This window comes from Gossypium arboreum, chromosome 11 (assembly GCF_025698485.1).
Source record: "Gossypium arboreum isolate Shixiya-1 chromosome 11, ASM2569848v2, whole genome shotgun sequence".
Lineage (NCBI taxonomy): Eukaryota > Viridiplantae > Streptophyta > Magnoliopsida > Malvales > Malvaceae > Gossypium > Gossypium arboreum.
The window spans coordinates 9,586,146-9,601,208 of NC_069080.1; the positions used below are offsets into that span (position 1 = coordinate 9,586,146).

At 35.6% G+C, this 15,063-nt stretch overlaps 1 protein-coding gene, 2 long non-coding RNA genes and 1 pseudogene across 3 annotated transcripts; 2 read left to right on the top strand and 2 right to left on the bottom strand.

Moving 5' to 3' along the window:
• Nucleotides 1–323: 323 nt before the first annotated feature.
• On the top strand, nt 324–1,718 carry LOC108471223 (uncharacterized). Its single transcript, XR_001869480.2, has 3 exons — nt 324–567; nt 845–975; nt 1,079–1,718. It is a non-coding gene; the product is annotated as an uncharacterized LOC108471223 (long non-coding RNA).
• Nucleotides 1,719–8,494: 6,776 nt separating this feature from the next.
• LOC108471222 (LOB domain-containing protein 25-like) lies at nt 8,495–9,386 on the bottom strand. Its single transcript, XM_017772842.2, has 2 exons — nt 9,055–9,386; nt 8,495–8,955 (listed from the first exon to the last, which is right to left on the bottom strand). Exons 1-2 carry the CDS (start codon nt 9,238–9,240, stop codon nt 8,626–8,628), a joined length of 516 nt encoding a protein of 171 aa, XP_017628331.1. The 5' UTR covers nt 9,241–9,386; the 3' UTR covers nt 8,495–8,625.
• Nucleotides 9,387–10,541: 1,155 nt separating this feature from the next.
• On the bottom strand, nt 10,542–14,952 carry LOC108471102 (protein KINESIN LIGHT CHAIN-RELATED 1-like; annotated as a pseudogene).
• On the top strand, nt 11,003–12,578 carry LOC128284405 (uncharacterized). Its single transcript, XR_008274838.1, has 2 exons — nt 11,003–11,118; nt 11,652–12,578. It is a non-coding gene; the product is annotated as an uncharacterized LOC128284405 (long non-coding RNA).
• Nucleotides 14,953–15,063: the final 111 nt, after the last annotated feature.

Here is a 15,063-nt window from a genome sequence, read left to right on the forward strand (position 1 = left end):
AAATCAAACTCTCGAGATCTCAAAAATATAAAAATTATAAGAAAAAAATTGAATTCAACATAAGTCGAAAGTTTAAAGCCCTCAAACCCTGTTCTTTTCTTTTGGTTTCGTGGAGAAGATGAAGGTGAGCCAAACATGTCTTGTTTTTCGTTTTATTTTAACTTATTTACTTTTTTTTGATAAATGATTGACTACAAAGAGTTCAGGCTTTTTAAGATAAGCCCAAAACTCAAAACAGCCTGTCTCAATTCTTAAAATTAAAACATTAAAAAAACAACAAAAGAAAAATAGTAATAAAATGAAACGACAGAAATAAAAGTGCATTGAAAAAAATAAACCTAATACACCCATAGTCAATCTTCCAACGGCTGGAAACCATTAATCTCTCTTGACATTTTTTATCAACTGTCCCATCTGTTCTATTCTTTTGACAATAGCACTGCCCAATATTTCATTCTTTGCTATCTGTTTTTAGAAACAAGTTCTCTCCCAATCTTCTTAGTTTGGGTTTCTTGCCCATTGTTCTTCTGCTCTCATATCACAGTGAATCGGTTCCTCATTCTCTAGGTAATTTCTCTCGCTATTCTGTAGTGCCTCATTTGCGGTATTATGGGCTTTTGTGTTTTTTTGTTTTCTGTATGTGTTTGAACTCGATCTTCTGGAAATATGGTTTCTTGCTCTGGATATCTCTGATAATTGCTCCAATAACTAAGTAATCAGTTGCAGTTGAATGGCATTTCTTGATTACTGTTAGTGAATCGCCCATTATTTGTATTTCTTGTAAACCCATTTCGATACCTAACTTGACTGCTTCTAACCCTGCAAATGTTTCCGCGGCAAACAGAGAAGCAACATTGCGATGAATAATCGATTTCAAAGCCAATACCTCGTTCATCAGACCCCTGACCACCAACCCCGACGATGATTTGAACTCTCTGTTGTTGAACACAGCATCAAACTGGATCTTCACGGTCGGTAAGTCTTTCACATTTCTTTAATTTTGCACTGTATGTGATAAAGTCGACTTAACTTTAATCCCTTTATATTCTGCCATGTGGTTCTGAATTTTTCGTGCAAGTTCTCTGCTCGTTGTGTGTACCCGTTCATGCAAAAGTTGATTCCTTGAATGCTAAAGTATCCATAAGCCATAACAAAAATATCTGCATTGTTCGTTTGTTCCTTATTTGAAAACCACGGTGAGCCACTCCTAGAAATTTTGATGCACGAAAGTTGTGACCCAAGTAAGGTTTAATAGCTGCCAGACCTCTATGCTTGTGGAACATTGCCGAAAAATATGATGACAATCTTCATTTTCATAACCATACCTAGGGCATCTGGCATTTGTCACTAATCTTCTATGCCGGAGATTGCCCAAAGTAGGAATGTAATTCCATGAAATACGCCAGATTATGATTGTAATCTTAGACGGTAGTTGTAGTTTCCATAGTTTTCTGAAAAATTTCTTGGTTTCGGTCTGTAACAAATAAGGATTAGGATTCAGATTAACAATTTGTAATAGTTTATAGGGGCTACGGACTGAGTATTCCTCTGTTGGTTCGCCCCTTCAGACTTGGAAGTCCTCGTGCACTGATTTCGATAGTGGGATCTGTAGGATTGTGCGAGCAACCTCCGGGTGAAAGGTATTGTTGATCAGCTCTTCTTTTCATTTCCTAGTTGTAGTATCAATAAGATCCGAAACAAATTCTAGTTGCATACTATCTAACCTGTTATACCTTTTCAGTGATTCCATTTCTTGGACCCATCGATCATTCCAGATGGATACTTTGTTCCCTTTACCGATTCGCTAGCTTAGGCTTTGTTAAAGGAGCCCCTTAGCTGCCCAAATGCTTTTTGGTAAAGTTCCTAATTGAACCTCTAAGAAAGTCAAATGCGGATAATATTTTACTTTTAAAACCCTGACTAGTAATGAATTAGGATAATGAATCGAATGCCATCTTTGTTTAGCAAGTAACATAACATTAAATTGACTCAAATTTTGAAAGCCTAGGCTGCCATTCTCTTTTAAAAAGCAAAGATTTTTCCAAGTACACCAATGAATTCCCCTTTTCCCATGTCCCTTCTGCCACCAATACTTCGCTATAATATTTTCAAGATCATCACAAAGGGAATTAGGTAATAGAAAGCATGCCATCATATAAGTCGGAACTGCTTGAAGAATTACTTTAATAAAGACTTCTTTACCTCTTTGCGATAAAAACCTGGTACTCCAATTATCAATACGTTTTTTAAGGTGGTCCTTCAAATTCTGAAAAGCTTTCTTCTTTCTCCTTCCCACCATATTCGGCAATTCCAGATAGCACTCTATCTCGTTTGAACTTCGAACGCCCAGTAAATTGACAACCATTTACTTTTCTTCTTCTGAAGTGTTTTGCTGAAAAATACCGTTGATTTATCAAAATTCACACACTGCCCCGAACAAAGTTCGTATTCTTCCAATATATTTTTGAATAGATGCGCCTCTCTTCTTATGGCTTCCTGAAATAAGATACAGTCGTCAGTAAATAAAATGTGTAAAATCGGTGGACCATTCTTGCTAACCTTCACTCCTCTTAGAAGTCTATCCCGTTCTGCCAGCCGCAATAGACTGGATAATCCCTTACCACATAAAAGAAATAAAAATGGGCTTAATGGATCACCTTGACAAAGTCCTCTAGTCAGTTGAAATTTCTCTCCTTGATGTCCGTTCATGACCATTGAATAAGAAACAGTAGTAACACATTGCATAATAGTATTTACCCATCTGTTTGCAAAACCCATTTGAATCATTATCTGCTTTATAAATTCCCATTCGATCCTATCATAAGCTTTGCTCATATCAAGTTTAACTGCCATGAACCCTTTCTTCCCCATTCTTTTCTACTTCAACGTATTCAGGATTTTGTAGGCTAATAGCACGTTGTCAAATATTAGTCTTTCTGGCACAAAAGCGCTTTGTGCAGCACCTATACATTTTCCAATCACTCTTCGAAAACGGTTCGCAAGAGTCTTTGCCAAGATTTTATAAAGAACATTACAAAGACTAATCGAACGAAAGTGCATCATATTAGAAGGACTAGAATTCTTCGGGATTAGTACAATATTTGTAAAGTAAAATGATCTAACCTCTATATCACCGTTTAAAAGATGTAAGTAGAAATCGGTAACTTCATCTCCAATAATGTGCCAGCATTTCTGATAAAACAGTCTTGGAAATCCATATTCTTTCAGCGCCTTCGTAGAATCCATGTCAAACACCGCAATTTGAATTTCTTTTGAAATTTTTTTTGTTAATTATTTATTATCCTCCTCATATATGCACCGTCCAATACTTGATAAAAAATGGTCATAAGGACCTCTTTGTTCTGTCGAAAATAGTTGTTGAAAATAAGAACAAGCGATTCCCTCAATTTTCTGTAAGGTCTCCGTTTCCCTGCCATTCTCAGTTTGCAACTTACGAATACAATTTTTCTTCTTACGTTGTGTTACTTGGCTGTGAAAGAATGCTGTATTTTTATCCTCAAATTTCAACCAATTTAGTCTGGCCTTCTGTTCCCAATGCCGTTCATCCTTTTCTATTTCAAAATTTAATTGTATTTTTGTATCAATCAACTCAGCTAAATTGTTTTCATCTCTATCAGTATCATATAGATCTAATAACTTAGCCGTAAGAGCCTTCATCTTCTTCTGTCGGTTCATTTGAATCTGTCCAGCCCATTTGACCAAGCCTTTCTTCAGATTTTCTAGCTTTTGCATCAAGTCTCCTGAAGACATCTCCCAGATTTTATTAACCTCACTAAGAAAAGATTTATCTAACACCCACCAGGCTTCAAATTTGAAAATTTTGTTCCTCAATCTTCCCTTACATTGTTTGTATCAGTTAAAAGTGGACAATGGTCTGGAAAAGAATGTACTAAATGTTGCACTTTCACCTTCGGGAACATGGATATCCATCTCGCATTGGCCACTCCTCTGTCTAACTGTTCTCGAATATTTGTCTCTGGAAGGTTGCCTCTTTCCTACGTGAACCATCTACCAGAATATCCTACATCAGACATTTGACAATCCTCCAGAGTTCTTCGAAATAGATCCATTCTCCTTTCATCCCTAGGTATCTCTCTCTTTTTTTTTTCAGATCCATACATTATTTCATTAAAATCCCCACAAATAAACCAAGGGATATCATCAGCAACTTTTAAACTTCTCAAAACATCCCACGAATCATTCCTGTCTTGTGCATACGGGGACCCATAAAAACCTGTAAATCTCCATTTGACTCCTAATTCGCTATCCTCAATATCCACATCAATGTACCTTTTTGAATAAGAGCGAAGAATGACCGAAACACCCAATCTCCATGCCAAACATAAACCTCCTCTACTGCCCTCTGAATTAACCTCAACACCATTTCCAAAACCACATTTTCGGCGCACCACTTCCATCTGTCTCTTACCAAGCTTTGTCTCAATAAAGAAGACAATTTGGGGATTATACGTCTTCAACAGATGTCGAAGTCTAGGAATCGTCCGTGGCCTCCCCAAATCACGGACATTTCAACTTAAGATTTTCATTGCGTTCGGTCGGCTTGCCTCTTGGCAGCTGCCAATGATAATTGGTTAGATTCCATCAATCTCCTGCTCCTTACCATTAAACAGTCCATATCTTCTCTCTCCGAGAAGTCGTCCCTCGCTTCTCTATTTCTCTTCTTTCCCTTTTCCCTAATGAGGACACCTTCCTCCAAGTCATACTCTATCATTGTTTGCATCAATTCTGACTGTATATTTTCCTTTTGATTATCAGAAGATAAGGATCCCCCTTCCAGATTAAAACCCAATACTGGATCGATAATCTTTTTGCTCTTTCCATTGTTATCCACATTCCATATTCGATTATTTGGGATCCAATTACTTCTCCTATCCCCTTTACAACTCTCATCATCATCTTCTCGAAGCTAGATACTGTTCATCGACAATGCTCTACGTGATTGGGCACGCAAAGACAGATTCCACCCTAATTCGGTAATTTCCACCCCAAGCAACATCTTAGCTTCACAAAACGAGTCACTATGCCCCAACCGACCATAGTAGAAACAGAACAGAGATAATCACTCATACTTAAATCTGACATATGAACATCTTCCATTAAACATAACCTATTTTTTCCTTTTCAAAGGTCGTCTGATGTCAATCTGGGCCCTTATACGCATGTAATTATGATTCTCCTTCCCTAAATTTGCATCATCATATTCCAAAAAATTCCCCAAGAAATTACCCAATTGTACTGCTAATTTTTCAGAAAATAAACCAACAGGGACATCGTGAATTTTGATCCAAAAAGGGGTAAATATTAATGACACTTTTAACGGGTCCTCCCCCATTTGCAATTTATAAAGAACCAACAAGTGATTATTAAAAGTCCAAGGTGAACCCTTTATAACCCGCACCATATCAATTATGTGAAAAAATTGGAATAGGTACCTTTTATCTCCTAGATCCTGGATCTGAACTCCAAGGATCGGATGCCACAAATTTGCCATCGTGCTTTTCATGGCTGGGAAGTGGATTATACTGGCCGTTAGAAAGCAACCTACTAGTTGGAATTCACTCATTTCTCTTCCTGGGAATGAATCCATTGGAATTTCCAAAATTTAATCCTCTTCTTCGTTAAGTGTCAGACCTGCTAATTTAGTTTCCATTGTTGCAGGTATCGAACGCCAAACTAAAGAATCCTTAAATCAAGCAAGGACTAAAGGCTAATTAGCAGAGCAAGACTTACAAAAAGATGAAAGAATGCCAAAAACAAAAGACAAAAAAATAAGAAAACCTAGATACTCATGCCAGTGGCGGCAGACTTGGACTTGCTAGGGTAGCAGACTCTTCGTGTATCCTTTAACTTATATACTTAATCAATTTATTTATTAATTATAGTTAACCTAATTAAACATAATTAAATAAATTTAATCTAAATTAACACATTTAGTGGATTAAACTTCCACCACAATTTGGTCATAATATAGTGTTCTAATTACTCAATTGGTCCTTTAGCTAATTAAAATTTCATAGTGATTAATTTTTACCACTTTTACAATTTAGTTATTGTATCTTAATTAACTATCTATTTGACAAAATTAAGGGACCAAACTATAAATAACCTTTATACTAACCTCGTAAATATTATCAACTATCGGAAATGGAGTTCCGAAATCACTGTTTTCGACACTACTAAAAAACGGGTAGTTACAAATTTGATAAACACACAAGTTTAAAGGCTAAAAAAAAGTGAAAAATTAAATGGAAAACTAAAATGACTTTTTTTTTTTTGTAATGTTGAAGAGACAAAAAGAAAAACAAAATTAGATTATTGGACTAGTAAATATATGTGTAGATAGTTGTTTGTCTTCATTTGTATACTCAAATTCATAACAACATCCTATTATGGAATAACTTATATTATTATAAGAGTTAATTGCATTAGATATTCCTAAACTATGATTTTTAAAATTGGTCTCCAAACTTCAAAATGTTTTAATTACATCCTCAAACTATCAATATTATAACAATCATGTCCTATTACTAAAACGGTTAATTTAATCATTAAATGACATGTCAAATCATGTGTGGCATAATTTAAAACGAAAACTTTAAAAAAAGTAGAACGTTATTGCATAATTTTTAAAAATTAAAATTAAAAATCAAATAAAAAAGAAATAGTGAATGATAAAGCTTTTGTAAAAGCTTCAAAAGCCTCTAAACTAGTATTTTTACATTTATTATTATTATTATCTCATTATATGTTTTGATGATATCTGCTCTTATTGACAAAATACTTAGAACTACCCATAACCTCTCCCCAACTCACAAAGAGGAGGATAATGTGCTTCAACGTTCTCAAACCCACGTCCTCTTGCATCGGCAATAATGTCCATGCCAATCGAGTTAAGACTTAATCGACTTTCAAAATATTCATTTCTCTTTAAAAATTTCATTTTAAACTATGCCACATAAGATTTAACATCTCATTTAATGGTTAATTTAACTATTTTAATAATGAAATGACCTTATTGATATAGCCTCGATAATTTAGGGATTTAATTAAGGAGCTTAATAGTTTCTTAAATTGATATCTTTAATTTCACTCATTGAAGATTATTTTAGTTAATAAAATATGATTAATATATTTTTCACGTGAAATTTAATCATTTTATTGAAATAATATTTTAATTAAGATCATTTTCATTTAATAAATGATGTTAATAGGCTTGCTTATATGAAATAATTATATTTTTACTTGAAATTTTAGATCATACATTGTTATGGAGAACTAATTTAATAAAAAACGTACTTCATAACTATGTATGTTATTATTATAGGTGAAAAGCAGTTATAGAAGGTTAAAATAAAACATAAAAAATTGACTATTCTAAAAATTGTATAATATAATTACAATTTAATTTTGTTGATACAAGATTGCGGTTTGAAGGTTGGAGGTGGTTCATTTAGAAGGCTAAGAGCCATAAATGACTAAGAAAAGTGAAGACAGGGAGAAAGAGAGAGCGTTTGGAGATAGTTGAGTCGAGAGAGATGGAGTGGACGATTGATTTGTGTCCCTTTCTATTACGAGGACTTTTGTAGATCACATGTCTTTCTTAGATCGATAAGCTTATTATTCAATGTAAGACGTTGCTTGTTAGATGAATAAGTAAATTTGATGTAATAGAGTAACAGGATATGTTGATCATTCGTGATTGTAGTTTTGTGAGGGTGGTTGGATTTGGCCTTACCATGACCTCGATGAACTATCATATTTAGCGTTGCCTATCATTTGACGGAAACTAACAACGGAACGGTGAAACTTTAAGTGAACGGAGCAACCCATTTAAGTGTAGCACATGTAACAAATTTACATGAAGATAATTGATTTTTGTAATTTATATTTTAGATACCATTGATTTTCCAATATTAAAAGACATAATTGAAACATTATATTGAGTAAAGGAAAACATGAAAGAAATAATTGAGCAAGATTAAACTTTTTTGAGAAGCAAAAACAACCGCAGTATTACAAACAAGGCTTGGAGGTGGTCCAAGTCAACCAGATACTAAATGGGGATATGGGCCATGAATTTGGACAAGGCTTCTCTTGTAGCCTTCCTTCTTTTTTCCAAACTTAGAAAGTGACCAAAAGCCATGTGCCTCTCGTGGGTGTTTCCGGTTACAGTGTCTCCTTCTTAAATTTTCAACATGCATCAACATCAGTAGACGGTACCTACGACAAAACTCCAGTTTGGAAGCCAATAAAAAAGGCTTTTTGACTCTGGGGTTCGTTAGAATCATCTTAGGGAAGTATGTTAATTTCTTATCAAGTTCCTTTTTTTTTCTTCATCTCCATTAATTATAATGAAATTTTTGTTAAAAATAGAGCTTAGAGGAATAAAGACCACCAGCAAAATAAACAGCAAAGCTTGTGAAATCGATGACACGATAGGAGTGATGGTAAGTTCTTCTCAACTTAAATTTCTCTTTGTGTATTTATATATATATATGTATTCCATTAAAATTATACACTTCATAAGCTTATAATGAAGATGATACCTTGGATATACCGACATCTTTAGTGTTTTCTTATGCTTTAAAAGATCCAGTCACCTACTACAGGGAACTTGTCTGGATCATAAGCTATAGAATCATCGTAACCTAAACAAAAGTTGTCACCACCATTAATGGGAGAAAGAAGTTCAAGATGATTAACATTCGTAAGAACGCTCCAAAGCTGATCTTTTTGCTGTTGCAGCTCCAACACTCGAGCTTTTGTTGATTCAAGCTGCATCTCGAGTTCTTGCACCATCTTCTGCAGTTGGCAAATAGCTCCAGTGCTGCCATAAACAGGGTCTCTCATCCTGGCTGTTGCTTCATAGACCAGTGCTTTCACAGCATCCTCCCTGTTTGTTTCCTCCACCATCTGGTAAATATTATTGCAGAAAACTCATAAACCAAAATACCACAGATTTAGAAAACAAACAAGGACAAGAGATTGAACTTATTATTACCAAATACCAACCTGAATCATTTTGATTACGTTGCTGGCACCAAAAACCTTGTGCACCTTGGCAAACTTGTCCATCTCATCACATGGGAAATAGGGGGCCAGAATGCAATTACTGTCGCATCTCCTGCGTAGCATCCTACAAGCGGCACATGGTTGATGGGTCTTGGGTCTTGTAACAATGAGAGATTCTAAACCCATTTTTTGAGGACTATTACATGGGATGAAGCAATGTATATGTATATAAGGGAGAAAGAACGTGGTGTAGGGAAGTCAAGAAGGGGGATAGGGCACTGCTTTGTTTGTTTGTAGGGAGTAAAATTTCAAAGGTTAGTGCTGGGAAGTTGGTGAGGCGGCCACTTGAAGACAGGATCACGATGGTGGCATTGTTGAAAAATGTGGAACTCACTGTTAGACAATGGACCTAACTGACAACATCCTCGTTGTTGGGATTTTTCACAAAACAAACTATAGTTTTGTCGCTCTTTACACTTTAGTCATTATCTGACAGGATATCTCATTCCAACTTATGACTTGCGACTTACGAGCCTTGTGTATTTCCTCCTAATTCTAAATAAGCTTTTGATGTAAGTAATCTCGTAATCAGATAGTAATGTAAGATTTCCCAATATATTTTTTATTTGTATTTTGAAGATTATCTTTGAATAAATAAATTTAGATTCTTAACTATAATAGATATTTTCATTACCAAGTAATATAATTTTTAAAATAAATTTATCCACATTTTATAATATTTTTTATTCATTTATTTAAATGAGAATGAAATAATTAATGAATCAAAATTTTCACTTTTTATATATTCTTCGAGAAATATTTTAATCATATATATATATTATTATTATTAGTTGTGTACAATTAGCATTTTGTCGGTTGAAATGTTACATTATAACATATTTACCATTTAAAATAATAATTTTAATCATATTTACCCTAAAATCATAACAAATAACATATTTTAGTAAAATAAAATTACATTTTTTTCACTTTCATCAAAAGAGAAGCCTTTATTGTTTATTGATTTTCCACAATTTTAATTTATTTATTTAAGAAAGGAGATATAAATTAATTTATTAGAGAAATGCATTTATTTATTATTAAAATAAAATATTATAAACTTCGATATTTGTATAGTAAAGAATAAAAAAGAAAAAACGTGAGGAAGGTTTAGTAAAACAAATTTTAAATAATCTTACATTTTATCAAATAAAATATCAAACAATAAAATTTTATATTTCACCCAAATAAATAAATTAAAATAATATATTAAATAATATTAAAATTTGATAACTATTACCAAAATTAATTTTAGCACCAAACTCTCACTATTGTTTTTCGTTATAGGATTTGAGAAAATATGAAAGGCTTTTGTAGCCACTTGCATACTGTTGACTTTCAAGGAAAAAGAGAAGGATAATTTGGACTAAAATGATACTTGATCAACCAAAAACGTGTTGTTTTTCATATAATGACAAGTGTCATCATTGTTAATGCAGAATTTGATTCTATATAGAATTATTATATTGAACGCCCACGTGTTTTTTTTCTTTTGCTGACATATACATATATATAGTGCTTTAAGGTACAATCAGATTGCCAGAGTAGCTTCGTTAAGAAGTTAAGAAGCTTTCGATCTATTGGTGAGTTTTGGCATTTTATGCATGGAGTCCAAGTACGGGTCACCAACACTTTGGCGTTACCTGCCTTGTTTATTTGACCGGTTGGCCAACCACTGGCATCTTAATCTTAAGCTGCACTGTTTTCCTCCCGAGCTATCCAGAGGCTAGAGGCCTGCCACTACTATAATACATTCTTTAAAATTTAAATACCCATTGGCTGTTAAGGTTAGAGGGCTCTCGCGTGGAAAATCTTCTACCTAAAACCAATTTCATTGGCTGCTTCCGCAAGTATCAACATCAATTCCTTTTTGAGCCCACGACTTCACAGGCAAATCCAATGCAGATCGAGTGGAGAGTTGCGACTCTTCCCTACATTTGTCTGGTCTCGGACTCGGGGCTTTCCTAGAAACAGCTTCTTTGGAAATGGCGGACGTGGGATAAGGTATGCGTGTATCTAATGATCTCCAAACCTTTAACACTTGCGTGCACGAAATTATATTTTCTTTTAAGTACTATGTACGACAGTAGTTTTTATCAGATTAGGATAGATATGCTATTTTGACCCTAAATGACTAGCTTACATGTTCATATTTGTTATTTCAATGTCATAAGATTAGACAACTGATAATTGTCTAAAAAAAAAATTCTCATCCAATGGCACTAACACTTGGATGAAAGATACAATTAAAATTTGATAAGCTTCTAAGCATTTTCATTGGTGGAAAACTACTACTCATTCATTTCCTATCCAGTCGAAATCAACAATAAAATTAGCTTTAAGAAAAAAGAGAAAAACTTAAGGACTATATGTATCGAGGAGCATGAAGGCTCCCACAAAGTTATAGATCCTTGATATTTAGCTTATTTTCTACGTTAAATATATAAAAGAAGCGTAGATACCAAGTGTCATGATTCAGTCAAGATCTAATATAAAAAATGGACCACTTATTTGTACTCTTCATCTTGGTTCTATAGGAGTTGGCGTTAAGAAGATTCTCAAGTGATTTTCTTTTTCTGTTCCGTATCGCAGCGAGCCTTATCTTTTCATCATCAACATTGGGATTTTCCATTCCAGACTTTTCTTCTCTAATCTTAAGGATGTACTTCAATATCTCAATAGCATAGATAACTTCGGCAATGACAGATTCCAGAAAACTTAAAGATGCAGTTCAAGTGTTCAATTATGCATAAAGAGTTCAAGATGTAATCCCGGAACCCTTTTTTGCTGTGTCTTGCAAATGAGCAATTTGTAAATGGTTTTAATAAGACTAGTAAAATCATCCTTAAGAACCATAAGCCAGTATTGTCATAAATAGGGGATCAGCCTCATCATCATGCTTTCAACAAAGATAACTGATGCGCATCTAAAAGTAATTTTGACAAGACAGTAAGGTACCCTGGCTGGTAGATCTAGATATGATGTTATCTAATATGAGATGGTTATTGTGAATAAAAATGAAAATGCTTTTCTTAGCCAATCTGCCCATGTAACGAATGGTTAATACAAGTAACCAGAGCAGTTAAACAAAATACAGGGATAACATGGTCATTTTAACATGAATGAGTGTAGAACAATGCTAACCTTCCCATGTCATCATAGGTTGCAGCAAGGTTGCTATAAACTCCAAGAGTCTCTACGTGACATGAGCCACATTCTAGTTCCAATATCTTTCTTGCCTCTTCAAATCACCCAACGGCCTCATCTATTCTGTACAGTTGCACATTGCACATTTGCTAGTCTCATCTGGTTCAATACAATTCCAAAAAAAAGCAGATTTACTCTCCCCACTAGCATGGAGATTTGCCATAGCACTCTCGAAAGAGTTCAAACTTCCCCATACCTCCCAACCAGGTAAAACATCCCACCCATCTGTGCTTCAATTCTGGCAATGATGCTTATGTTGCCATGGGTGTCCTCCAGTAACTTCATCGCCATCTCAAGGAGCTTCAGAGCCTCTACAGGCTAATTCAAAGCTTCATAAATGGCTGATACTTCAGTCAATCCACCGGCAATCTCCTCTGGTGTAGTACCAGGAACCTGTTTAGAATATATCCTAAAGGCATTCTCGGAATAGAATTTGGATTCCCTTAGCTTGCCTGTCTTGTTGTAGAGACCAGCAAGACGAATGAAGACCGATGCCAAAGAAGGGTGACTTTCACCTTTTGTGGACTTAAACACTGTTAAGTGCCTTCTGATAGGCAAGGATTGCCTCATCAAATCTGCAAAGGGACAAATAAATGTTGCCGATGCTAACATCAATATTAGCCACCTCATTTTCTTAACCATTAGCAATCATTGACATGCTAGCACGGACAAGGTGCTGAAGGGCAGATCCATAGTCTCCTTTTGCTTCACACACAAGAGCCATAAGCTGGTGATCAGCTGCTTCTTCAAGGGGTCCTGGTGCACTGTGCTCTTTGTGGATTTCGAGGGCCTTCTAGCAGGACTTTCTGCCTCGTCAAATTGCACCACTTGAACATGGGCCTCAGCTAAATACCTGACAGTTTCACTCAGTTGAGAATGCACTTATGCTGATTAATGTAACAGTTTCGAGAAAGCAAATTGCTCAATCTAGTATATATATTTCCCCCGGGTTGCTTAGTTGCTCTGTGTATGGCTTTATTGTTTTCACCAAGTGAATTAGCATTAAGCTATTAACCAATATGCAGTGTGCAGAAGACAACATTAAAAGATAACCCTCTGCACCCAGTTTGTTAACAACAAAGGCAGACCAGGAACCAGTTATATTTGGAATATCTTTTAGAAATACTATGTGGTAAGGCTCTAGCAGTCAGGTGGAACCTATAATCTGGTTCACAAGAAACTATGTCCTGCCTGCAAGCAAATCTTTAAAACACTAGTTAATTATAATCGTCATCAAGCACCAATTTTTATTTCTCTGTTGCAGCAATGGCCTTATAGATCACCAGTAAGCAGTTTTATTCCTAGTTTCTATCATGAAGAGCAAAGCGTCTTAAGGCTTAAGTGACACCTCGAACTAAGTCAGCAACAAAAAGTAGCAACTTAACCAATTAACAAGAATTTCAGCAAAACTAATGACAATAATTAACTAACCACAACAACAACACCATACATCAAAAGGTTCAAAGAATTAAGAAAGCAGAAGCCAGTCTGCTAGCTGCAGTGAGCGTATTAAGAAGGTTTCAAACATGGCGCTTGGATTCTTAGCATTTCCAACCTCAAAAGAGAACATGCACCCAACTCGCCAACTAAATTGTAAAATCAGTAAATAATGGAAGGTTAGTTACCTTACCTACATGTCCTAGAATACGAATCCCCGAGAGCTTCAATCTGGATCCTTAAGCCGGACTCATAAGAGTTAATAGACCGGTCCAATTGACCCATCATGGAATACGTATCCCCTAACTGCATACAGCCAGAAAACTTCGCCAGAGCATGATCCGACTCATTTCCGAGAAGCGGCACCTCGCTGGACCGCTCCAAAACCGGAACTGCTTCCTCAAACCTCCCCAAGCTACTATAAATCGCCGCCAGAACGTGCAAGCTCATAGCCAGCTCCAAACCCTGACCCGAACACCTCTCGAACGATGTCGTGGCTCGGATGGCGTAATCAAAGCCTTATTCGGGTTATCAGCGGAAGCAATGGAGTCTCGGGCGAGCTTGAGGAGAAACGGACCAGATCCGGATTGTCGAGGGAGGATTCATCAATGTGGGTTTTATCTGGGGTCCTTTTCGTTGGCTTTGGTCGTGAAACCGAAGGTGATGGAGATGGGGATCGCTTGGAGCCGCTTCCATTTTCAGTTCCGGCTACGTGAACCCGCATTTGGTGGAGGTTTAACGGAAACTTGACCCGGCATTGGGAAAGAAAATTTTTCTTCGCAACTGGAAAATCGTTGGCTCATAAAAAAGTACAGAACATAGAATCTAAAGAAGGCCAAAGAATGATCAATGGGGATAAAAAAGATGGCGATGGTGGTGGAGGGTTGCTTGGAGGAAACGTCTCATGATCAAAGAATTTGGATACTTCAATTTAATAAAGAGTTTGAGAAAGAAAAAAGGAACGAAAAGAGAGATGAAATCCATCGGATGAGAGAATTACAGATTCAGGGGGTGGGTTTAATTATCAATGAGAAAGAGCTCAATCGTTTTTTTTTTTTTTTGGTAAAACGTAAAATTTTTACTCACAACTTGCGAGAGAAGGGAGGTTTTGCTTTTATTAGCTAGCTACCGTTGTCCGCTTCTTTGCTTTGTCGCTTTTTTGTAATGTTTTGGGTGAGTGTAGGAAGGTGCCGTCCGGTTGTTGCACGACAATATATATTCGCCATTTATTTTCGTCCAGCCCTTCGCGGTAAAATTTAAGTTATTGTAACAGTAAATTGGCAAAAGTAATATTGTAACTTATTT

What these genes read in the sequence shown, in the direction of transcription:
- LOC108471222 (XM_017772842.2), bottom strand. Translation starts at nt 9,240, where the DNA reads ATGGGTTTAGAATCTCTCATTGTTACAAGACCCAAGACCCATCAACCA. An exon ending in ACGTAATCAAAATGATTCAG is followed by an intron (nt 8,956 to 9,054) that starts GTTGGTATTTGG and finishes AATATTTACCAG; the next exon opens with ATGGTGGAGGAAACAAACAG.